The 24029-nt window shown below is 46.5% G+C and overlaps 1 protein-coding gene across 4 annotated transcripts in view; it reads right to left on the bottom strand.

Moving 5' to 3' along the window:
- KIAA1671 (KIAA1671 ortholog) overlaps positions 1 to 24029 on the bottom strand; it is a 216437-nt gene that overhangs the window by 131946 nt on the left and 60462 nt on the right. For 3 of the 4 annotated variants that reach the window (XM_053589236.1, XM_053589238.1, XM_053589237.1), the window contains 2 exons: positions 18435 to 21206; positions 10929 to 11063 (listed from right to left, as the gene is read on the bottom strand). In XM_053589236.1, coding sequence (XP_053445211.1) covers positions 10929 to 11063; positions 18435 to 21206 — 2907 coding nt within the window. The remainder of the gene's footprint in view (positions 1 to 10928; positions 11064 to 18434; positions 21207 to 24029) is intronic. The other variant, XM_053589240.1, reaches the window with a different exon arrangement.

Genomic DNA, 24029 nt, shown 5'->3' with positions numbered 1-24029 from the left:
CAAAGTCTTTTTGAGACAGAGCCTCAAGCTGTAGCCCTGGGTAGAGTGCTGTGGCATCACAGCTCACAGCAACCTCCAACTCCTGGGCTCAAGTAATTCTCCTGTCTCCGCCTCCCAAGTAGCTGGGACTACAGGCGCCTGCCACAATGCCTGGTTATTGCTTTTTTTTTTTTTTTGTTGCAGCCATCATTGTTGTTTTGGCAGCCCAGGCTGGATGAGAACCTTCCAGCTCAGGTCTATGTGGCTGGTGCCTTAGCTGCTTGAGCCACAGGTGTCAAGCCTGCTCAAAGTCTTTTAAAAGAGCTCTGTGAATGTCAAGAATGACATGGAGTAAGTGGAGTTTCCTGAATTATTTTTTAGCAGAACACACCACCCCCACCGCCTTTTCTCCACCTCTTGTCTACAATCCATCCAGGAAGTTTCCAGGCAGACTTATAGGGAACTGATATGTAATGACCTCATGGCATCCCTTCCCTGGATGAGCCATCTGCAGTGTCTGATCAGATTTATGGAAAGGTTGTGCTGCAGCCCATGCTGGGCATGTGCGGTCACCCTTCTTGTCCTTACCTGTGAAATGGCTGCACTCCCTTGTGGGATGAAAGGGCGGCGGTGGACAGGGAAGAGGAGCCTCCAGTGCCTGCAGTCACGCGCCAGGATGCCCGCCCAGCCCCACCAGGGACGCTCTGCGAGTTGAGCAAGTGTCCCGGTCATTCATTCATTCCATGAGAGTCCTGCTGGCAGGTCAGGATCCCGACTGGGGGAACCCCCTAGTAGCCTTGGTCACTGGGAGCCCACAGAGCCCAAGAGGTTGTTGGAAGCAAATCTAGCATCCTTCTTCCACCTGAAGATCCCGCCCCCAAGAGACATCCTTTCCCCTCCCCAGTGGCAAGACCACAGGCCAGGATTCAGTCCAGGCCTCCCCGTTTCTTCACTGTGTGTCCTAGAGCCAGTCACCTCCCCTCTGTGAGCCTTAGACTCAGAATCTCACAACTGAGCATCTTCTTGCCACCTCAGGACATAGCAAGGTCACTTACGAAAAAGTGTCAGGAAATGGGGCTGGCTGGGTCTCAAAAGAGTTCTGCACATTCATTTCTTCATCTGCAACGCCGGAACCATGAAGGGAATAATGGGACAGTGTTCATACAGTACTCAGCACAGTGTCTGCCGCATAGAAACTCGTATCTATACAAAGCCACACAATAACAGCAAACGCTTAGAAAGCACCTGTGAGGTGTCAGGCACAGATCAAAGTGTCTTATGTGCATTAACTCATCTAAGCTCACTGGTTTTCTAACAATTAGGCTCAACTATTATCATGTCTGTTTTACAGATATGGAAACTGAGGCACAGAGATGTCATCCTATCACAATCACAAAGCTGGTGAGTAGCACAGCTGGGATTCAACCCAGGACCATTTGGCTTAGCACACAAGCTCTTTCTACATGCATATTACACTTCAATTTTAAAAAATCACTAAGGCTGAGGGTGGTGGCTCATGCCTGTAATCTTAGCACTCTATGAGGCTGAGTCAGGAGGATCACTTGAGCTCAGGAGTTTGAGACCAGCCTGAGCAAAAGTGACACCCTGTCTCTACTAAAAAATAGAAAAACTAGCTGGGCATGGTAACGTAGGCCTATAGTATGAACTACTTAGGAGGCTCAGACAGCAGGATTACTTGACCTCAGGAGTTTGAGGTTGCTGTGAGCTAAGCTGATGCCACGACACTCTAACCTAGGCAACAGAGTGAGTCTGTCTCAAAAAAAAAAAAAAAAAATCACTTTCTAGGCAGCAAAAGAAAAAATAGGTAGATAAACTGGACTTTATCAAAATTAAAAACTTTCACGCATCAAAGAACATTATCAAGCAAGTGAAAAGATAACTGACAGAATGAGAGAAAACATTTGCAAATAATATATCTGATACGGATTACTATCCAGAGACTATACTGTATTGTGTGTATATACAAAATATTCCTTCAACTCAACAACAAAGAAAAATCCTGATTCAAAAATGGGCAAAGGACTTGAACAGATATTTCTCCAAAGAAGACATACAACTGATCATGAAGCACACGAAAAGATTCTTAATATCATTAGTAATTAGGGACATGAAAATAAAAACCACAATGAGTCATTTACATCACACTCATTAGAATGGCTATTATGAAAAACAAACAAAAAAAAACCCAGAAAGTAACAAATATTGGCAAGAATGGGGAGAAATTAAACCCAAATGCATTACAGGTGAGAAAGTAAAATGGTACAGCCATTGTGGAAAACAGGTTGGTGGTTCCTCAAACAATTAAACATAGAACTACTGTATCATGCAGCAATTTCAATCCTAGGAATAGACCCAAAAGAACTGAAAACAGGGACTCTGACAAGTATTTATACACCATTATTCACAGCACCATTGTTCATAGTATGTAAAAGGTAGAAATAACTCAAGTGTCTATTAACAAATGAATGGATGAATAAAATGTGGCACGCATGGTAAACATATACGATGGAATATTATTCAGTCTCAAAAAGGAAGGAAACCCTGATACAGGTACAACATGGATGAACCTTGAAAACATTATGCTAAGTCAAATAAGCCAGACCCAAAGGACAAATATTGTACGATTCCATTTATAGGAAATATCTACAACAGGCAAATTGAAGAGAAACAGAAGTAGAAACAGAAGTTATCAGGGGCTTGTGGGAGGGGATGGGGAAAGCGGACTTAGGGTTCACTGGGTACAGATTCTGTTTGAGATGATGAAAATGTTCTGGAAGTGGGTAGTGGTTACGGCTGAGCAATACTGAGACTTGTACTTAATGACATTGACTTGTATGCTTAAAGTTGTTATAGTGTTAAATCTTATGTTATTTATCTTATTTATCTTTAACATAACCCCCAAAATAATTTTTTTTTTTCCAATGGTCTTGCCCAGATTGCTGCAACACATCCTAACTGGTCTCCACTCTTCCAGCTGGCTCACCCTCTACAACGGCCTCTCCACAATGCCCACCAGGGGGCACCCCAAACCTCACCTGGGATACTTCTCCTGGCTCGTCAGCACCTCCTGTGGACATAACACAAAGCCCCTTATTCTGACCAAAGAGTCACCCTCTCCACTTCAGCCCCAATGACATCATTACCTCCATCATCATCATCACCACCATTATTATCACTAAACAAAACAAGTCCTAGGACCTTTGCACTTGCTGTCCCTTCTGCCTGATGCTCTCCCTCAGATTCTTCTACAAGGCTGAGTCCTTCTCAGGACTTAACTTGAATGTCACCTCCTCTGAGAAGCCCTCCATGACCACTTAATATCAAGCAGCCCAAATTACCCTCTCCCCAGTCACCCTTGATTCTCAAGACCCCATTTTACTTTCTTTACAGCATGTGGTAACATCTAAAATTTCTTTTTTGAGTCTATCTCCTTGCCTTCTGTCTTCTTCCTACATGAGAATATGAACTCCAGCAGGGCAAGGAGCTATACCTGAAGGGCCAAGAGCAGCACACGGCACATAGTAGGTGCTCAATGAATGTCTGCGGGATGCTTGACTAGGGCATGACTAGTGAATGACTAGCACAGTATTTATGATCCTGGGTTATATATTAATTATTTAAAGTCTATGAATGTGAGCAATTTGAGGACAGAAATGTAACTTATTCACCTTTATCTTAGAGCTTTGTATGAATTAATAACTGGGTGGAAGATGGATGTATAGGTGGGTGGATGGATGGATAGGTAGTTGGTTTGATGGATGGATAGACAGGTGGATGATGGATAGACAGGTGGATGATGGATGGATGATGGGGGGGGTGGATGGATGGATGAGTGCATGGATAGATGGGTGGGTGAGTGGAGGGATAACTGTATAAATTGATGAATACAAAATACCCCTTATACAAAAATATCAGGCACAGCTGGTCATTTGTGTTTAAGACCTGGGTGACAAAATATATTTCTGGTCTGACTGGTTTTAATCTAGAAAATAAACTTTAATCAGTTGGGATATTAATTACTCAATTCTCCAGCCCTTCCTATGGAGTAATGAAAGACAAAAAGCAATTAACAAATGGAATTAGCCCTATCTCAAGGGTCTCCTGGGCCTTCTAACAGCCAGGGCCCTTGCCTGCCTCTCACCTCTGAGCTCCACACTCAGGCTGCTATACCCGGTATGTTGTCCTGACTCACCCAGGCAGAGAGGGTCACTCTGGAGCCTGGGGCCTGTGCCCACCCTGCCTATCCCTTCTACTTCAGCCTCGCTTACTTCTCTGACCCCTGCTTCCCAACAGACTGGAGGACCTTGAAGAGCAGAAACTATGTCTTCCATTCCATGAGCTCAGTGCCCAGAATATACCTCAAGTCCCAGCATACTCGTGCTTGGCAAATTTTCTCTCTTGGCCCAATATCCAGGTTTGGGCCTCCCTTGTCAAGGACCTGACAATCCCCATTTTCTTTCATACTGTGTAATAAAAAATGCTATTTGATGACTGACCAGTGGCCATTTCCCACTTGGCCAATTTCCATGACAGAAACTGGAAGCCCTGAATATTAACTTTCCCAGACTCTCTTGCTGCCAGGAGAAGCCATGTGACCCAGTTCTTGCCCACCAAATGTACCTGCAAGAATCCTGAAGGGTGCTCGAAAGTTCTTGCATTCTTAAGTTAAAGGGCAGGCTCGGCTGAAATGGGCCTTCTGGTGTCCCACTTCTTCCTGCCTAAAAGTGGACCTGATGTGGGGAAGTAGCAGCCATCTTGGGGCTATGAGGCTGGAAACATGAAAGAATGCCCCAAGAACCTCAAAGATGCACATCAAGCCAGCAGCTGCCCACCTCTGCACATCTTGTCTTGTAAAGCAAACCAGCCCTTCAGTTAAGCCAGCAAGCCACATTCCTGACACACAGTCAACTCAACACAACAGAAACACAGGCCCAACATCAAATGTGGGTGGAGAGTGCACATCCTGGGCAGACAGAAAACAATAACATCTTTATTCACAGTTTTGTTTTGTTTTGTTTTGAGACAGAACCTCAAGCTGTCGCCCTGGGTAGAGTGCCATGGCATCACAGCTCACAGCAACCTCCAACTCCTGGGCTGAAGCGATTCTCCTGACTCCGCTTCCCAAGTAGCTGGGACTACAGGTGCCTGCCACAACGCCTGGCTATTTTTTGATTGCAGCTGTCATTGTTGTTTGGCGGACCCAGGCTGGATTCAAACCCGCCAGTGCAGGTGTATGTGGCTGGCGCCTTAGCTGCTTGAGCCACAGGTGCCGAGCCCACAGTTTGTTTTTTAATCACAATCTTTGACGAGTTATTTTTAGCAGTTCTTATATGGTGTTTCATTTTGATCTTTTCCTTTCCATTTGAACCCCTAGTCAACCCCCAAAATTCAAGAGGTATCTCCAACTAGCATCAGGGTCATGTCCCGCAGGGGCCACTTCACAACCCTTCTCTCTTGAGTTGATTACACTCACAAGAATTACTATTGTCATCAGAATCCAAATGTTCCCTTTTTGCCATTTTCCAGTCATTGTAATAAAGTCATCAGGTCTAAATGTTTTCAAATCTTTGAACAAGATTTCCCTGGCAGATCCTGAGTACAAAGATGGTGGTATGATGACAACATGGAACCAGCCTTGAAAGCAAGGGGTGAGGAAAAATCTAAGGTCAACATTCAACCACACACTGGAGGTATCTAGGAACTTCACATCAAAGTTTAAAAGACTACAGATTCTGCCTCGGCGCCTGTAGCTCAGCAGCTAGGGCACCAGCCACACACCAGAGCTGGCAAGTTCAAATCCAGCCCAGGCCTGCCAAACAACAGTGACAACTACAACCAAAAACTAGCCTGTTGTAGGCAGGTGCCTGTAGTCCTAGCTACTTGGGAGGCTGAGGCAAGAGAATCACTAAGCCCAAGAGTTTGAGGTTACTGTAAGCTGTGACGCCACAGCACTCTACCCAGGGCGACAGCTTGAGACTCTGTCTCGAACATAAATAAATAAATAAATAAAGACTGTAGATTCTGTCCATTGTATAGAGCACAGTTTCATGCCTCTAAACCTTTGCCCATGCTGTTCCCTCTACCAGAGCAGACCACATTTCTCCCCAGACCACAGCTCAGCCTGCTCAGCCTTCAAGACTCACAAGTGTCCCTCTCTGCTTAGCTCTCCCCCAAAAGGGAAGATTTTGAACAAATTAAATGAGAAAAAGCAGGAAAAGCATGTGACATGGTGCCTGGTACATAGTGAGTGCTCAATATACAACAGTTGTTAGAGACCATTCCAATTATTGATCTGCCTTCTTAATTATCTGCCTTAGTCATACATATATGAATATTTGTCGAAAGCCGAACTGGCCTACTTGCTGTCCCTGAGCATGACCTCCTCCATACTGGTACCTCTGTCCTGAATGCCTCATGCAGGACCAGGTGTACAGCAGGCCTGCAAAGGACTCATGGCTACATAAGCTGGCAAATGCCAGTTGGCAGGTGTGGAAGGTTGAGAGAAATTCTCAACCTAGAGGAGGTTTCCTGCCTACCTGCCCCATCACAGGGAACCCTCACAGCTGGTAAATCTATATCTTTGCAGTCATAAGAGGGGCCTCTGGTATGAACTACAACCCAGGATCACAGTCCATGAGTCAGTCAAGGCCTTTCAAGATCCCTGTGAGAGTTCAAACCAAGGCTCACTTGACTAGACAGACAGGAGGAGGAGGTCAGGCACGGGGCTTGGGTTTGCCATGTGGACTTGAGGTCCTGAGGGAACCCAGAAAGGAACAAGGGAGGGGAAAGAGGAGTGAGCACTGTCCAAGGAATTAGAAACACTGAACTCCAATCCCGACCCCGGCTGTCACAGGACCTTGGACAAGACACTTCCCCTCTCTGGGCCTCAGTTCCCTCAACTACAGACAGACTTTTAAGAGTGGGTACACTTTCCCATCAACTCTGCAGGAGAATGTAGGGAAGAAAAAACTTGACAGCAAATAATAATTAATAGTACAATACTAACAGCTAGTATTTATTAAACCATTATCCTGTGCCAGGCACTGTGTTCTAAATTGTTTATAAGCATCGTCATTATATCATTTCAGCTCCACCTCCCACCAGGCTACGTGGAGGGCAGTGGCAAGTTAAGCAGATGTTAAGAGTATGGACTCCAGATCTTGGTAGAGGTACTTACTGGGTCTGAGTCTCAGTTTCCCCACCTGTAAAGTGGGAATAATAACAGTACCTGTACCATATGTAAGCATTGCGTTAGGCATTGCCATTCCTATTATTCTCCACTTTACAGAGGAGGAAAAGCAAGGCCCTGAGTGGCACAGTCACTTGCTTAAGACCTCTGAGGAGTGGCAGGTATGGATGAGGCTATGCAAATCAGCTACGCATCTGCCCTGTTGATCCCAGGCACTTTTTGGAGGGTAGCAGCAGTAGACCATCTGGTGCCAACTCCAGGCTGAACAAATATCACATTCCTAACCCCCCAAGGCCTGAAGGAGTCCCAGGGCTCAGGGTGTCCTGTTTCTTTTTGCAGCTAATGTGCTGAGTGCTGCAAGCCCAGGGGGAGAGAGGGACTGGTGGGGGATGGAAGCAAGGCAAAAAAAATGCAATCCCAAGGCAGAAGGGCCCAGGCCCAAGGCTGAGAGCGAGATTGGCCGGAGTTCCATTCCAACTCCCCCAGTTGTCAGCTGTGTGGCCTTGGGCAAGTGGCTGAAGTGGCTCCCTTGTTTCTCACTTTCCTCTTCTGCAAAATGGAATTATGCTTTCTGATATGGGGCTGAAGTGGGGACTGAGAAGACCTAAGATACTCAAAAAATAAAGATAAACCTGAACCTAAATTGGAAACCAACAGCATAAAGCCTCTAATCAAAGCAATGATGGGAATAATAGGAGATAACTTTTTTTTTTTTTTTTTGAGATAGGGTCTAACTTTCACTTAGGAAAGAGTGCAGTGGCACAACCATAGCTCATGGCAGCCTTGCACTCCTAGGCTCAAGTGATCTTCCCACCTCAACCTCCCAGAGTACTAAGATTACAGGTGTGAGTCTACAGGTGTGAGCCGGGCAGACATTTCTCAGTGAATTCCCTCAATCCCTTCATGAGGTGCAGGAACCAAGCCTGATGGCCTTCCAAAAAAGCAGGGACAGCCAGCCTTCAACTGGTGGGTCACCCTGGCTATGCCAGCTTCTCTCCCTGGGCCTCAGTTTCACCATTGATAAAGACGGAATTGAATAAGTGAGAAAAAAGTGAGGGGAGAGAAGGAGGGAAAGAAGGGAGGAGGAAGAGGAAGGAAAGGAGAAATGGGAAGGGGAAAAAGAAGAAAAAGCTACCACCACGGCTTGAGCATTAATCAAGAATTTACTAGATGCTGGTTGATCTCATTTGCTGCCCATGAAAATACTCTTTAAGTCAGATAGGACCATCATCATCTCACAGAGGAAAAAACTGAGATCCATCTTGGCTCAGTGAGATCCATCAAGTCATGTGCCCAAGGTCACATGGTGGCACAGCTGGAAATTGAACTCACTTCTTTCGGCCTCCAGAATGCAGAGCTAAGGTCTCTCCCTGTTGGGCTCTTGCAGCCACTACAGCGGTTCTCAACCTGTGGGTCGCAACCACTTTGGGGATGGAACAACCCTTTCACAGGCGTCGCCTAAAACCATCACATACACCCCATACAAATACAGGTGTACAAAAATAATTTTATGGTTGGGGGTCACCACAAAATGAGGAACTGTATTAAAGGGTCGCAGCATTAGGAAGGTTGAGAACCACTGCCCTAGGAAGACATCTGCATACCACGTCCTCCTTGTGGTCACCCCCAGAAATGCAGGCATGAGTCCTAACAGCAGGGAGATGAGGTCTGAGGCACCAGGCTTATCAGGTTCCTGCCGTGTCCCTGCACCCACCCACCTCAGGGTCTTGGGGTCAGGGAGAGGAAACCAAGCAGGCAGCAGTAGGGCTGGGGCCTCAGAGGCCAGGAGAAAGCCATGACAAGCCACCCAGGACTGCAAGGACAAAGGCTCCTTAATGACAAGAGAAAGAGGAGGAGCTGGGCAGCCAGGGAGGATGCCAGCAAGCAGACACTCTAAAAAGACAGGTTTTAAATGCTTTCTTCCCCATCACCTTTGTCTACACACACACATACACACACAAAAGTTCAAGGACAATCAGATAAGCTGAGTTGGTGCCACCTGAGAGGGAATGGAAAAAAAGAAAGAAATCAGTGGAAGGGAAACTTTAGCAAAAAGACCAGACAGGTTTCAAATCTGCGTGTGAGTCTGTGGCTGGAAACAGACCCTTGAGAAAACTTCTCGGACTGCACAGCAGACATCTCACTTAGGTCTAAGGTCTGAGTTCCTCCCTGCCCTGTCACCCTACCTCCATGGTCAAGCTCTGTTGTGGCCATTCTACATCAATCCTAGCACAAACCCCGCCAAGGCCATCTTCTCAACCCCCACTTTAAAGAGAAGGAAAGTGAGGATAAGGAAAGCAAAGTTTCTCATCCACGGCCATGGATCCCACGGCTCCAACACATAGGGTCTCTTTAGGCCCAGGTCTCCCTGAGATGCACGCTACTGAGTAATCAAAGAGGCCCTCATGAACAGAAGGGACATCACCTCCTTAGAAGCCAGCCACCTGTCTTAGATGTCCCCACTTGTGACCTGGGGCCAGAAAGGACTTCATGAGCAAGTACAAACTCACCAGATCTCCAAGTAGCATGAGATTAAAGTCCAGGAAAAAAAGAACATCATCGGAGGTAGTGAGGCCCCAGAACTCACCCGGGTGCACTGAGGTTCCCAGAGGACCCTGCTTGTACCCACCTCCTTTACAAGCAAGGAAACAGGCTACAAGGGAGGAAGTGCACTCCAGGGAGATAGAGCTAAGCGACGGCCAGATAGAGACTCAAAAACAAAAACAGTATAACACCAATAACACAAACAATAATTACGGTAATGGTGCCCCGGATCACGCATTCTCTCATCTGAGCTCCACATCAGCCCTGTGAAGTAGATCCTGTCATCATCTCCATTTTACAGATGAGGAAGCTGAGATCAGAGGCCGGCCAAGGTCACACATGAATGTGTGAAGATCTAGGACTTGAACCCAGGCAGTCTGGCTCTAGAATTATCTTTCTACTGCCTCCTATTTACCTCTACAACTGTCGGTTACTGAGCACACTACTATGTGGTGGACCCTATACACAATCTCACTCTGTCCTCATGACAGAGCTAGAGAAATAGCAATCAAGGTGCTGTTTGGGTGGGGTGGCTCCTTTTGGGAGGCTGAGGCAGAAGGATCTCTTGAGGCCAGAAGTTTAAGACAGCCTGAGCTGTATAGCATTTATCTTTTTTAAAAATATTATTTTTAGTTAGCCGCACACAGTGGTTCATGCCTGTAATCCCAGTGTTTTAGGAGACTGAGGTAGGAGCATCACTTGAGCCCAGGAGCTAGAGGTTGCAGTGAACTATGATGACACCACTGCACTCCAGTCTAGACAAGAGAGCAAGACTCTTACTCTTTAAAAGGAAAAAAAAAAATCTTGTTTTCTAGATGAAGAAACTAAAGTATGGAGAAATGAAGTAAATGCCTGAAAGAGGATGACAGGACACGCAGTGCGAGAATTCCAAACCAGGGGTTCAGATGCCAGCGTATGTCCTGGTAACCACTCCATGCTGGGCAGCTGGGGATACCTCTCCCTGTTGGGCTAGAAACAGGAGGACAGAGGCTTCTTCAGCAGAGCCATCAAACACCCTCCACATTGAAGAACCACAGCACAGCTAATCAGGCAACGCCAGACTCTTGGAGAATTACCTGCCGGCCCTCGAGCCCCTCATCCCCTTGGCCCAACTCTCCCCGCGGCTACATTCATAGCGGTGCCCAACAACCAGCAGCGTGTTCCAGTTCTTCTCCAGCCATTTGGCATCACTCACCACAAAGGGCCCACTCCTCTTGTCCTTAGAGAAGCTGTGGCTTCTTCGGGGACCCAAGGCCGCAGGGCTCATGTGCCAGGGCGGGTGCTCACTGTCCTGGATCACATTCTCCTTCTCCAGGTCCCGAGGCAGCAACTGGGACATAGGACACAAGAAAAGAACTTCACCAGGGGCTTTCTCACTCACACCAGGGCTTTCTCACTGAAAGAAAAATTACATCACACTGAGAAAACCCCTTGTGTACCAAAAGGGCAAAGAAGAAAATTAAACTGCCAGAGAACCCCCAACCTTAATGATTGGAGGAGACATGTAGGGGCAGCAGCTCTGGGTTCAAGTGGCCCAGCCTCTGCTACTAATAACTGTGTGACCTCAGGTGACAGCTTTAACTTCTCTGAGCTTCAATCATCTGAGAAAGGAACAATAATAAGTACCCAGCTTCTAGGGTTGGTGGGAGACCAGGTAAGAAGAGTCACAGACAGTGAGTGACACAGTACAGCCACCAGGGGACAGACGTGAGCGAGTCCTGGGGCTCTGGCTCGGCTCACCCAGACCCCTCCACCTCTGGAATGTGGGGTGCCCTTCGTAAACGCGAGTCAGCCTCACTCTGCGGTGGTAATGCTCCTTTAACCTTACTTTAATCGTCTTTCCATTCATCCAAACACACAAGTGCACATATACAGATATACAGAGAAAGCATTGAGGAACAGGATGGTACCCCTCATACATCTAGTCGGAATCTTGATTTTTTTTTTTTTAACTCAGCTACATATTGGGGAAATATTCACAGGCAAGTACATATGGCCTCACGCTCTCCCTGCACAGACAAGGAAAGGGAGGCCCAGAGTGGGGGAGCCTCTGGTTAAAAACACACAGCATGAGGAAGATCGAGGCTGCATTCTTGATCCCTTCCCTCACGGCCTCTGTCTGGATACTTAACCTATTAAGACCCTCTGGGGACTTAAAGTTCTCCTACGCTCCTGGCTGTTCCTTATCAGCCTCCCAAATGTCCCAGGCCAGCCAGAAAGCCTTTTCTTCTGCAGCTACGTCAGTCCTGCTGGGATCTCTCTTCACAGGCTTTTAATAAATTCTACCTACATCACTTTGACCCCCCCTTTCAGACTCTCAGTGTTAAGACTCCAAGGGGAGTGAGACTCCAGGGCCCACTGCTCACTCTACATCTCCACTCAGTGGCTCACACTCATTTTAGATCCAAGTGCACAAAGCAGGCTTTTTGGTTCTCCTTCTCCAAAATTGCTCCTCTCATGACTTGTCCATCCCCCAGCTGGGTAGGCCAAGCCCCCAGGGTCACCTTCCATTCTCCCCAGTCTCTCCACCCATCAGCAAAGCTGAGATTCTCCCTTCAAAACATGCTACAAGGCAGGGTGTAGTGGCTCAGGCCTGTAATCCTAGCACTTTGGGAGGACAAGGCAGGAGGACGGCTTGAGTTCAAGCAGTCCTCAGGAGTTCAAGACCACCCCGAGGAAGAATGAGACCCTATGTCTACAAAAAATACAAAAATATTAGCCAGGCATCGTGGCATGCACCTGTAGTCCCAGCTACTAAGGAGGCTGAGGCGGAAGGATCACGTGAGCCCAGGAATTCAAGGTTGCTGTGAGCTATGATGGCACCATTATACTCTAGCCCAGGCAACAGAACAAGACTCTGTCTTAAAAAAGAAAAAGGCTGAAAACCTCGCACCCAACACCAAAATAAACTCCAAATGGATCAAAGATCTAAATATAATAGTTAAAACTAGAAAATTCGTATAAGAAAATATAGGCATAAATCTTAATGATCTCAGATTATGCAATGGTTTCTTAGGTATGACACCAAAGACATAAGCAATAAAAGAAAAATAGATAAAATTAACTTCAAAACTAAAATCTTACACCTTGAAGGGTACCTATACAAGAAAGTGAAAAGACAACTCTCAGAGGCCGGGTGCAGTGGCTCACATCCCAGCACTCTGAGAGGCCTGAGCTCAGGAATTCAAGACCAGCCTGAGCAAGAGCAAAACCCCGTTTCTAAAAATAGCCAGGCACTGTGGCTGTCGACAGTAGTTCCAGCTACTTGGGAGGCTGAGGCAAGAGGATCACTTGAGTCTAAGAGTTTGAGGTTGTTGTGAACCATGACACCACAGCACTCTACCAAAGGCAACAAAGTGAGACTCTGTCTCAAAAAAAAAAAGAAAGGACAATCCTCAACAGGAGAAAATTTCTGCAAATTATGTCTGATGTGGCACTTGCATCCAGAATATATAAAGAATGATGATAACTGCAATAATAAAGACAAAGGACCCAGTTAAAAATGAACAAAAGATCTGAATAGAAATTATTCAAATAAAGACATGCAAATAGTCAATAGGCATGTGAAAAGACATTCATTCAACATCAGTAACCATCAGGGACATGTAAATCAAAACCAGGATAAGATACGACTTCACACCGAGGCCACCAGGATGGCTATAATAAAAAACACAGGACGAGGACACCTGCTGGTCAGGGTGCAGAGCAGCTGGAAACCCAGGCACTACTGGCAGGGATGTACAATAGTGTGGCTGCTTTGGAAGACCACCTGGCAGTCCCTCAGAAGTGAAACCTAGAGGTACCATATGACCCAGCAATTCCACTTCTAGGTGTACATACAAAGAAACGAAAACATACATCACCCCCAAATTTGTACATCGATGTTCACAGCAGCATTATTCACAATAGTCAAAAGCGGGAACAACCCAAATGTCCACCAACAGAAGAATGGACAGGTGAAATGTGTTCCACCCAGATGATGGGGTAGAATTCAGCCATGAAAAGGAATGACGTTCTGATCCTTGCTTCTGCATGGATGAACCTTGAAAACATGATATAGCATTATAGGAAAGGGGCCAGCCACAAAGGCCCACGTAGTATATGATTCCATTTATGTGAAATGTGCAAAATAGGTAAATCCACAGAGATAGAAAAAGAAAAATGAATGGGTACCCAGGAGAGGAGGATAAGGGTGGATGCGGAGTGACAGCCTAATGAATGGGTAGGGGTTTCCAAGGGGTGATAAAGGTGGTCTAATACTGAGAGAGCAGATGGTTGCACAAATCCCTGAATATACTAAAAGCCACTGAAATGTATACTTTAAATGGGTGATTTACATGGGAAATGAATTATAACTTAATAAAGCTGATACGAAAAATAAAATGCTACCAGTCCTCCATTTCTCTCCACCTGTTAGGTCACCATCTTGGTGCAAACCCTGTCACCTTGTTGAAGATGATGGCAACCTCTGTGCTGGCCTCCCTGCCTCCACTCTCACCCCTCAGTTCACACTCAGAAGACAGCCAACAGGGGGTCATTCTCTGGGACACAGGTAATGGCTGTGGTGGTCAGAGCCCTATGGGGAGTCCCTAGTGCCCTCAGCCTGTCCTCATGCTCGGTCCCTCCCCATCTCTCAGTCTCAGCAGGGGCTGCAACCTGTATCCCGGGGGCCCTTGAGCATCCAGGGGAACAAGCTAATCCCTATACTGGGACATCTTCACTTGCTCCTGACACCTCCCTGCAGATCTCAGCCTGGCTGGTTCCTATCTGTCATTCAAAAGACACCTTTCTAGTCCCTCCCCATGAGACCCCTTCTTTGCCCAGGACCCACCGCTCTCTTCATGAACAATCTCACCTACTAACTGGCTGGAGGCCTCCCTGTCCACCTACCAGACCAGTGACATCCACTAGAAAGTTCTGCAATCAGTGGAGCTATTCTGTGTCTGCATATTCCACAGTCCACATGAGTCACATGTGTTTTCAGAGTGCTTGAATATGGCCAGGGTGACTGAAGAACTGAATTTTTAATCATCTTTAATTTTAACTAATTTAAATTTAAATAAGCACAGGTGACTAGTAGCTGCCACAAAGCCTGAGATATTGGTGGGCTGGACCATGGCTAGGTCATTTCCTGGCAGCCCCAGCACCCAGAACAAGGCCTGGCACAGGTTCAGTATACATATTAAATGCATTAAATAAACAGAGGGGTGGAGGTTAACCCCAAAGTGCTTCCCTCTGATTTCTTTATCGCACAAGCCCATGGGTCAGGGGCTTGAGCACACAATTGTCTTGTGATAAGTCTCCAACAAGTCTGTGAAGCAGGCAGGAGCCCCTCCCACAGATGCAGAAGCTGAGACTCAAGAGAGATCTGTTGAGACGCCCAGAATCACACTGGAAGGGTTTAATTCCAGGTCTGCCTGATCCACAGTCCAGGGCTGTTTCCAGGGAGAAATCAAATCATACATCTGCAAAGGGTTCATGTCCTAATAATGAATTCTAAAAAATCAATGAGAAAAGGACCAAGGTTCTAAAAGGAAACAGGCGGAACATAAGCATGTGAGTTACAGGAAAAATGCAAATAGCCTCATACAACTAACAAGATGCTTCCTCACTCAGAACAGGAGTGAGTAAACCTGCCCACACTGAGAGGTGATGGGGCAGTGGGGGAGGGACACGTAACATCCAGACATCTGATGCAAGGGGGAAGGTTGAGGGCAAAGCGCCCTGGAGCACACTGCTGGTGAGGATGTGAATGGTACAGCCCCACTGCAGGGCACAACACTATGATCCCACAAAAATCACAGCCACGTTCACCCTTAGATAGGCAATCACCATTCTGAACGCACAGATGCACGTGCAGGTGAGCAAGTGGATGCATGTACCTGGTTTATAATAGCAAAAGTTCAAAAACAGCACCCACAGGGGAGGGTTAACTTATGCTACATCCATAAAGCAGGCAAAAATCTAAAAACTTTCTAAGATCCATCTTATGAAAACAGGTAGAAAATCTTTGGTTTCAGCAGAGATCCTCTGAAAACAGGAAGCTTCTCCTAGGAAGCTTTCCAAACTAACAAAGCCAGGCCCCTACCTCGGACAACTGCTCAACTTTGGACATTTGGTACTGAATCATTTGTAGTGGTTAGGGTATTATAGGATATGGAGAAGCATCCTTGGCTTCTCCCCCAAGATGCTGGCAGCAACCTGTACCCATGGTGTGACGAAAAAAATGTCTCCAGACACTGCCAAATGTGCCCCAGGGGCAAAATCACCTATAGTTAAGTACCATTAATGGGCCCACCAGAGTATTCCCCAAGCTGTGCACCATAATCATCCTTTGGAGGAGATCTGCTTCCTAAACTATAAGCTTCTATCATACTTTAAATATTAGATAAGCATTCACTATTTTTGCCATAGAAAAATATGGCCATTATAAATACATATGCTTGATAAGCAACTACTGAAAATAAGAAAGGCTCAAAGGACATCAAAAAGAGTAAGAGAGGCTGGAAGTGGGAGAACACTCACCCTTTATTTTCTATACCCCTATAAGATTTGAATTTTTAATAATCAACATTTTGTACTTCTGTATTGGTGGTTTTGATAGAGTTCCGATTTTCTTTTTTAGGCTCAAAACCCAAAGATCTTTGGGCAGGAGAGAAGAGAGAAATGGGAAGCTGGTCCAAGTCTTTCCAATCCCTTGGTGAGAAAACAGATCCCCTGGCAACCAGCACTCCTGGGGCCTGTGTGCTTCAGGCAGGCATCCAAGGACAAGCAGGAGGACAGAGCCAAGCCCTGGCAGCCCTCTCCACAGCACCCTGACTCCCCCACTGCCAGCCGGCCCTAACCAAGGTGCTGGCAAAAAGATGCAGCCTCCTCCCTCAGCCCAGTTCACACAATAACAGGCTGGAGGTGGGGACAGGTGAAAACTCCCCTGGTCACCCAGGAGGCCTGTGCTTGGTATTTCTTCACTGCTTCGAGGCTCACAGAAGCCCAGGGACTGCTTCACACACTGTGGGCAAGTGGTAGAGTAGAGATTCAGATACCAAGTCTGCAGGGATCTGAACGTGCTTGTTACAGAGCCTGGTTTCTCAGTCTGAACTGTGCTCGCTACAGACACAGTTTCAAAGCCCAACTCTACCACTTACCTGCTTTTAACTCTAGGTGAACCCTCATTTCATGATCTTGACCAACAACATCCTATTGTTTATTTCCAAAGCATCCGTTTTCCAGACTGGACCTCTGCTCTCTTTGACAGGTGGGGAAACTCGGGCCAAGGGAGGTAGAAGGGCTTGCGTTTAGTCATTCAGTCTGCAAGGGGCAGAGGCGGCATTTGGGCCCTGATTTGCGGATGCCACACCACATGGGGTGGGGTGGGGTGCACTAAGATAGTTTGCACTTGACCTCCAGAACATGCCATGTTTCTTCCCATCTCCAAGGCTTTGTGCATCCTGTGCCCCTGCTCTGAAAGCCTTCGACTCCCCTTATCCCATCCAAATTCACATGCATCCCTCGAGGCTGCGCCCAAGCCAGCTTCTCCCCCAAGACACCTTCCTGGGCCCCTTCTCTAGTGCCTCACTCTGAATCCTGTCATTCCCTGACCTGGCTCACAGTGTCCCATCTCCCAAGAGATCAAAAGATTCCTTCCTTTGTGGTTTCTACTAGAGTGGACTACTATAAAATGGTCCACTACCTCTTGGGAGTTAGACCAGATCGGGGTTCAAATATTAGCTTTGCCACTTGTTGCTGTGTGTCCTGTGACAAGTCACCTAACTTCTTTGAGCCTCCACTTTTATCGATCTGCTCAGGAAGATGACTGTATCTGCCACAGACATTGTCAGTCTCAAATACACACCAGTGCCAAAGGTATCCTACTGTACGAGGATTTTCTTTCAACCATTTAACATGGTGCCAGCCAGGATGGAAGAGTTTGAATGTGAATAACCCCAGAACCAGCATCAAGCAAGGACAGAAGGAACCGGGAAATGCATACTCCAGATCCCTTGCTCCTTGGATAGGACAACTCCACAGACATTCAATGCTGCCTCCCAGGGGTCCTATATCACCTGCCTCCCTGCTCGACTGCCCTGCTAGTTCTTCCTGGAATCACCCTTTAAAAAAACTACCTACAAGGATCTGCTTCTGTGGGAACTAAACTATTATGAGCCCTCTTCTGAGGCTCATCTAAGACCACCTATTCACTCACTCAACAAATATTTCTTGAATGTTCCCAAGATGTCAACGATGAAGCTGGATGCTGGGGACACAATAATGAACACTACACAGCAGAATGGTATACAGAAGGAGCTCAATAAAGCTGTCACTGACACCTATCATTAGCATCACTCTAGGCCAGAGGTGTGAAACTGGTGCCCCCCAGGGGTGTATGCAGCAGCAGACATCTTCTTCGGCCTGCATATTACACATAAAAGTCTAGATTTTAAGATTTTATAATAAACGAGGCTCCCAACTCAGGGCCATTGTTCTCAGGTGTCAAGAGCCAGGGGGAACCAACAGACAGTTGCCCCCTTCACCAAGGGCATGAGCTCTCCATTGGCTACAACCCCACAACTCCCTGGAGTCTCCGACCCACTGACCCCACTCACACATGTACCCATGTGGCCCATATAAGATCTGAGCTTGAGACCCCTGGCCTAGATGTTTACTCAATGTTTGACAAAATTCAAAGAGCCTTCTCACTCACCTTGTGACCATCTGGAATCCCTGACTCCCAACAGGAGGGCCCCAGTTTGGCTTTTGAACTCTCCCCCGGGAGGCTGTGTCTCTCTTTGGGCTGCTCTCTCCTCCTCTCTCTGGCTTCATGCATGATGGACAGACCATCTCGAATCATGGCAGGGGGCCCCTTCTCTGAATAGGCCCTCTTGACATCCATGGGCGACCTGCCACAGTCACGTGGGTGGTCTCCCCACTGGGCCACAATGTCTTCCTCTCCCCACTCAGCGGATTTCCTCAGGCTCCCTTTCTTCCAGTCAGCAGGGGGTGATTTGGGTGACACTCTGACCCTCCCTCCCAGATCCTCCCGACCAAAGGGCTTCTTCAACTCAGCTGGGTCGTTTGGACACTTTGCATTGTGATGTTTACTGGCAAAGGCATTGTTGTCTTCCTCTGTAATTCCTAAGCCTTTTTTCCTGGAGCCTTCAGAGACAGAAGAGACCCCTGGATACCTCTCAGAAGGAGTCCCCTGTGGCAGAGCCCACAAAGGAGAGCTGGCTTTGGTGTTCGTGGCTGCCCCTAGGGTCTCTGCCGGCTGCCTGCCTGAACTGGGAGAGCTGTGCTTTGTTTCTGGAGCAGCTTGTTTCCGGAGACCCTCTGCTTCGGAGGTGTCCTTCACGCTCCTCCTCCTCTGTCCCACCCCACCTGGCCTTTCCCAAGGGGAGCTGCTGGGCACCAAAGTCCGGCTCTCCTTCCACTCCTGAGCCTCGCCAGGGACTTTGTTAGACAGCTCCTGGTACTCAGCCATCAGCGCGTCAATGTCCAGCACACTCAATCTGTAGCCATCTTTGATCTTGCCTGGGAATGTCTCACTGATCACCTCTGTCCTCCTTCTAACGAGATCCTTTGGACGATTCTTCAAAGTCGGGGTAGTTTTCGGAGCAGTGTTGCTAGGGGACATCCTGCTTCCGGTATCCTTCCAATTGTTCTGAAAACCAGAGCCATCTTCAGATCCTGGATGACGCCATAAAGCATCCACGTTGATGACTTTTTCCCTAGAAGTTTCCAGAATCTTGTCCCCAACAGATGATGGGCGCTCTGTCGGCTTCAGAATTTTTAAAACACTTACATTTTCATGCACTCTTCCCTTAGTCCAGTTTTTACTGCCCACTGCCTCCAGTGGCTCTTCATGGTTAAGAGAAACCAAAGTTGATGTGAAAGAATGAGGAGAGGAAGGTGGAGTGATTTTTCTAGAATGTTCCAGCAAGTTGTCAAGCCCTGATATAACAACACCCTTTGCCTTTTGAATATCAGGAATCTGATAGGTTACTGCAAAAAATGTTGCCTTGGGTTCCACAGGTGACTCTTGCTTTACCACTGAGACAGTCTGGTCCTGTAAAGCACCTGGGTTCACCTCCTGGGTCTCCACCCTATTGGGGGATAGCTGAGGTTTTTTTAAGGCACCAGGTGTGTGAGTCAAATAATCAGTCTGTCTCTCCTCCACCTTCGACAAGTTCTTTGGGGTGAGGAAACCAAATGCATCAAATTTCACATCATGGGGTAGAGTCCGTCGTCTCCATCTGTCCATTCTCTGGTCAATCAAACCAGCTTTCCTCATTTTGACTTCAGGCTCTGGTATCTGGACCAGCCTTTGGTCACCCTCACTGGCAGGTGCAGTAAGGGTCCCTTTCTGCACAGGAGACACATATGGATGTGCTTGTGCTTGGAATTCAAAGGGCTCAACCTTAGCCTTGGAAGGAGGACCCAGGGAGCACTCCTGGGGAGGACCCCTTGCTTCTACTCCTGGCATGTGTCCAGTCCCTTCGGGCCCTTCATGCTGGGTCTCCCAGACAGGAGCCTTGACAGTGCTCATGGAGGTGGTCCCAGGAGAATGGGGCTCTTCACTGACCACTTCATGCCAGCTCCCTACCACCCTACCTGTCCATCTGGGCGACAGGCAATTGCCCCCAATCACATCCTTTGACTCTCGAAAATCAAGCTTTGGCCCACTAGACTCATGCATCCCTCGAGTTTCCCAAATCAAACTGACCCTTTGGACAGACCCCACCTGACTCTCTGGACCAGACTCCAGATCAGCCAGGGTGACTTCCTGGGACAGGTGCCTCCCCTTCAGTGAGGACTGAGACTTGCTGCTCCGGAGGGTCACCGCTTTCTTCTCTGGTGCTGTTGAGATGGCCTCGCTGTGAGCGCGGCCCCCCACTGTGTGCATAATGTCATACTTGGGCTCAATCCTCTGGGATGCGGAAGAATTTTCTGAGTGTTTTATGAAAGGGCTCTTGTTGTGTTTTTCACCCAAAGGGTATTTTTCCTGGAGAGATGTGTGATACCTTCTTGACTCACCCTCTCCATTCAAAAGAGCATTATGTCCCGATTTCTCTGTCTTAGGATTGTCAAGGCTCCTGGGGTTGTCTTTCTTGAGGTTTGTTGTTTCCAGTGGGTCCTTCCCTAGCCAAGAGCCTTTCTCTGGCCTGGGCCTGGGTTCTTGGACACGTGTATCGGGCACATTATTGGGGGGCATGGCTAAGAGAAAGCTTCTCGTGGGGTTAGACACAGTATGTTTCTCCACATGATGCTCAAACACTGTGGCCCACACGGTCTGGAAGCTTCCCTCATCTTCTGGAGTGACGTCAGGAGTTCCTGCTGTGCTCTCACCCCAGCCGTTGTCAGGGACTTGGTTAGAACTGTCTTTCTGCTCCATCTGCCTAGACTTTTCCTGGAGTGTCACCGGCTTCCAGGGGCTTCTTGGAGCAGATGTTTCAACCAGACCAGGCCTGTCCTTTGGCTAGAAAACAGAAAAAAGAAAAAGAAACAACTCAACAGTAAAAGATTGAAAAATGAAGATAGTGGGTGGCACCTGTGGCTCAAAGGGGTAGGATGCCGGCCCCATATGCTGGAGGTGGCGGGTTCAAACTCAGCCCCGGCCAAAAAAAAAAGAAAAATGAAGATAGACATGGGTGCTTATATAATTAAAACAATGACATACCATAAAATTTTAGAGTGAACACATCCAGTGTGGGTGAGGACATGGGGCTATGGACACTCAGATACTGTTGGAAAGAACACAAATTGGCAAGACTTTGGGGCAGTATGGAATACCTATCATGATTTTAAAATACTCATTTCCTTTTATCCAGCCAAGTTCCTCTCAGAACTCTTTATTTGCCTATGTGCACGGGTCTATGTAAACAAAAGAAAGTTCTGGCAGTATTGTTTGTGAAAGCAAAAGAACACAGCAACAACCTGACGGCCCATCAAAAAGGCACTGACTGAATAAATTTTGATATATCCAAACAATGGACTATTGCACAGGCATTTGTATCCATAGGAGGAGGTGAATCCTAATGTCAGAACATCTAAGGACACTTACAAAATAGTTTCCTCTTGGGCAGAAGAAAGCAGACTACAAACAGTATATGATAATATAACACCATTTTTAAAAACTGTATATGTAAGTATGTACATGCATACACAGTCTAAAGAAAAGGCACAAATCAAACTGCAAGCAAGGGGAATTGGGATGTGAGGCTGGAAGGATGGAATAAAGATAGGACTGTTTTCCTTGAATCTCACATACTTCAATTCTATTTGATTTTTATGATATGAAGATATTACTTAGTAACTTAAAAAATATTTTTTTCCTCTTGGTAATAAATCTGCTTCAACAAGTTAAACATAACACGCACCAATTCAACTGCAAGGTATACACTTAAAAGGACTAAAAACAAGGTTCAAACAACAACTTGTACATAACAGTATTATTCACAATCATCAATGGGTATAGATAACCCAAATGTCCAATGATGGATGCACAGATAAATAATATGATACACAGCCATGCCATGGAATACAATTCAGCCATCAAAAGGAATGATGTATTGATTCGTGCTGTAACATGGATGAAATTTGAGAACCTTGAGCTAAGTTAAAGAACCCAGTCATGAAAGGCTACATGTTGCACAGCTCTATCTGTATGGAAGATCTAGGATGGGTGAACCCAAAGTAATGGACAGTAAATTAGTGGGGGCCAGGGCGAGGGGGAACAAGATGGTGGCGAGTAACAGCTTCCTTGCAACTGGGCACAGTGAGACCGGGGAGAGAAGACTCCAGGCATATCTCGCTGGTGGGTTCTGCCCAGAAACATCCCTTTGGGGACACAGGAAGTCAGTGAGGGACTTCTGGACCCCATGAAGAGGACAAAAGCAGTGGAGAATTGGCAAGTGGTTGCGTGTGTTCTTTCGGTCTAATCCTGCCGGCAGCTGACTCATTGAAACCCTAGGCCACAGACATGGTAATTTAAAGAGCAAGAGGAAGTGAAAGGAAAAGTAGAGCAAGGAAACAGATAAAAGGAAACATTCATGAGGAAGAATCAGGAGAAAAATCCTGGTAACATGAAAAACCAGTCCAGACCAACCCCCCCAACAGACCAGAGGTAGCTACTGCAGAGGATTCCACCTATAAAGAAATGTTAGAAATGACAGAAAGGGAATTTAGAATACACATGATTAAAACAATGAAGGAAACTGCTGATAAAGTGGAAAATAACCAAAAGGAAATCAAAAATAGAATCAAATAAGAGATGAACAATATGAAGAATATAAAAAGGATATAGCAGAGCTGAAGGAACTGAAGCAGTCAATTAGGGAACTTAAAGATGCAATGGAAAGTATCAGCAACAGATTCGATCACACAGAAGAAAGAATTTCAGAGGTAGAGGACAAAGTTCTTGAGATGACTCAGATAGTTAAAGAGGCAAAAAAAGAAGAGAGAGAAAGCAGAACGTTCACTGACAGAATTATGGGACTTTATGAAGCATTCAAACATATGAGTTATAGGTATCCCAGAAGGGGAAGAAGAATGCCCCAGGGGAATGGAAGCCATTCTAAAGATTATAAATGAAAATTTCTCAAATATCACCAAAGATTCTGACACACTCCTTTCAGAGGGATATCGGACCCCAGGTCGCCTCAACTCTAACCGAGCTTCTCCAAGACACATTGTGATGAACCTGTCCAAAGTCAAGACAAAAGAAAAGATTCTGCAAGCTGCCAGGAGTAAGCGCCAGTTGACCTACACGGGCAAATCCATCAGAGTGACTGCAGACTTCTCTAATAAAACTTTTCTAGAAAGAAAACAATGGTCATCTACCTTTAATCTACTTAAACAGAACACTTTCCAGCCCAGAATTCTATATCCTGCTAAGTTAAGCTTTAAAATTGACAGATAAATCAAATCATTTACTGATATACAAACATAGAGGAAATTTACCACAACAAGACCAGCTCTACAGGAAATACTTCAACCTGTTCTACACAGGGACCATCACAATGGATCAGCAACAAAGTAAGGACTAAGAAATTAAAGGACAGAACTTAACTTCCACAATGATGCAAAGATAAAACTAAGCAATGGACTCTCACAAAATAAGATGAATAGAACACTACCACACGTATCAATTATCTCAGTAAATGTTAATGGCTTGAATTCCCCACTGATGAGGCACAGACTGTCTGACTGGATTAAAAAATACAAGCCATCCATTTGCTGTCTGCAGGAAACACACCTGGCTTCAAAAGACAAATTAAAACTCTGAGTCAAGGGTTGGAAG

Source organism: Nycticebus coucang, chromosome 4 (assembly GCF_027406575.1).
Source record: "Nycticebus coucang isolate mNycCou1 chromosome 4, mNycCou1.pri, whole genome shotgun sequence".
NCBI lineage: Eukaryota > Metazoa > Chordata > Mammalia > Primates > Lorisidae > Nycticebus > Nycticebus coucang.
Note: the sequence above shows the minus strand (reverse complement) of the source record. Positions and strands in the feature narration are given on the sequence as shown.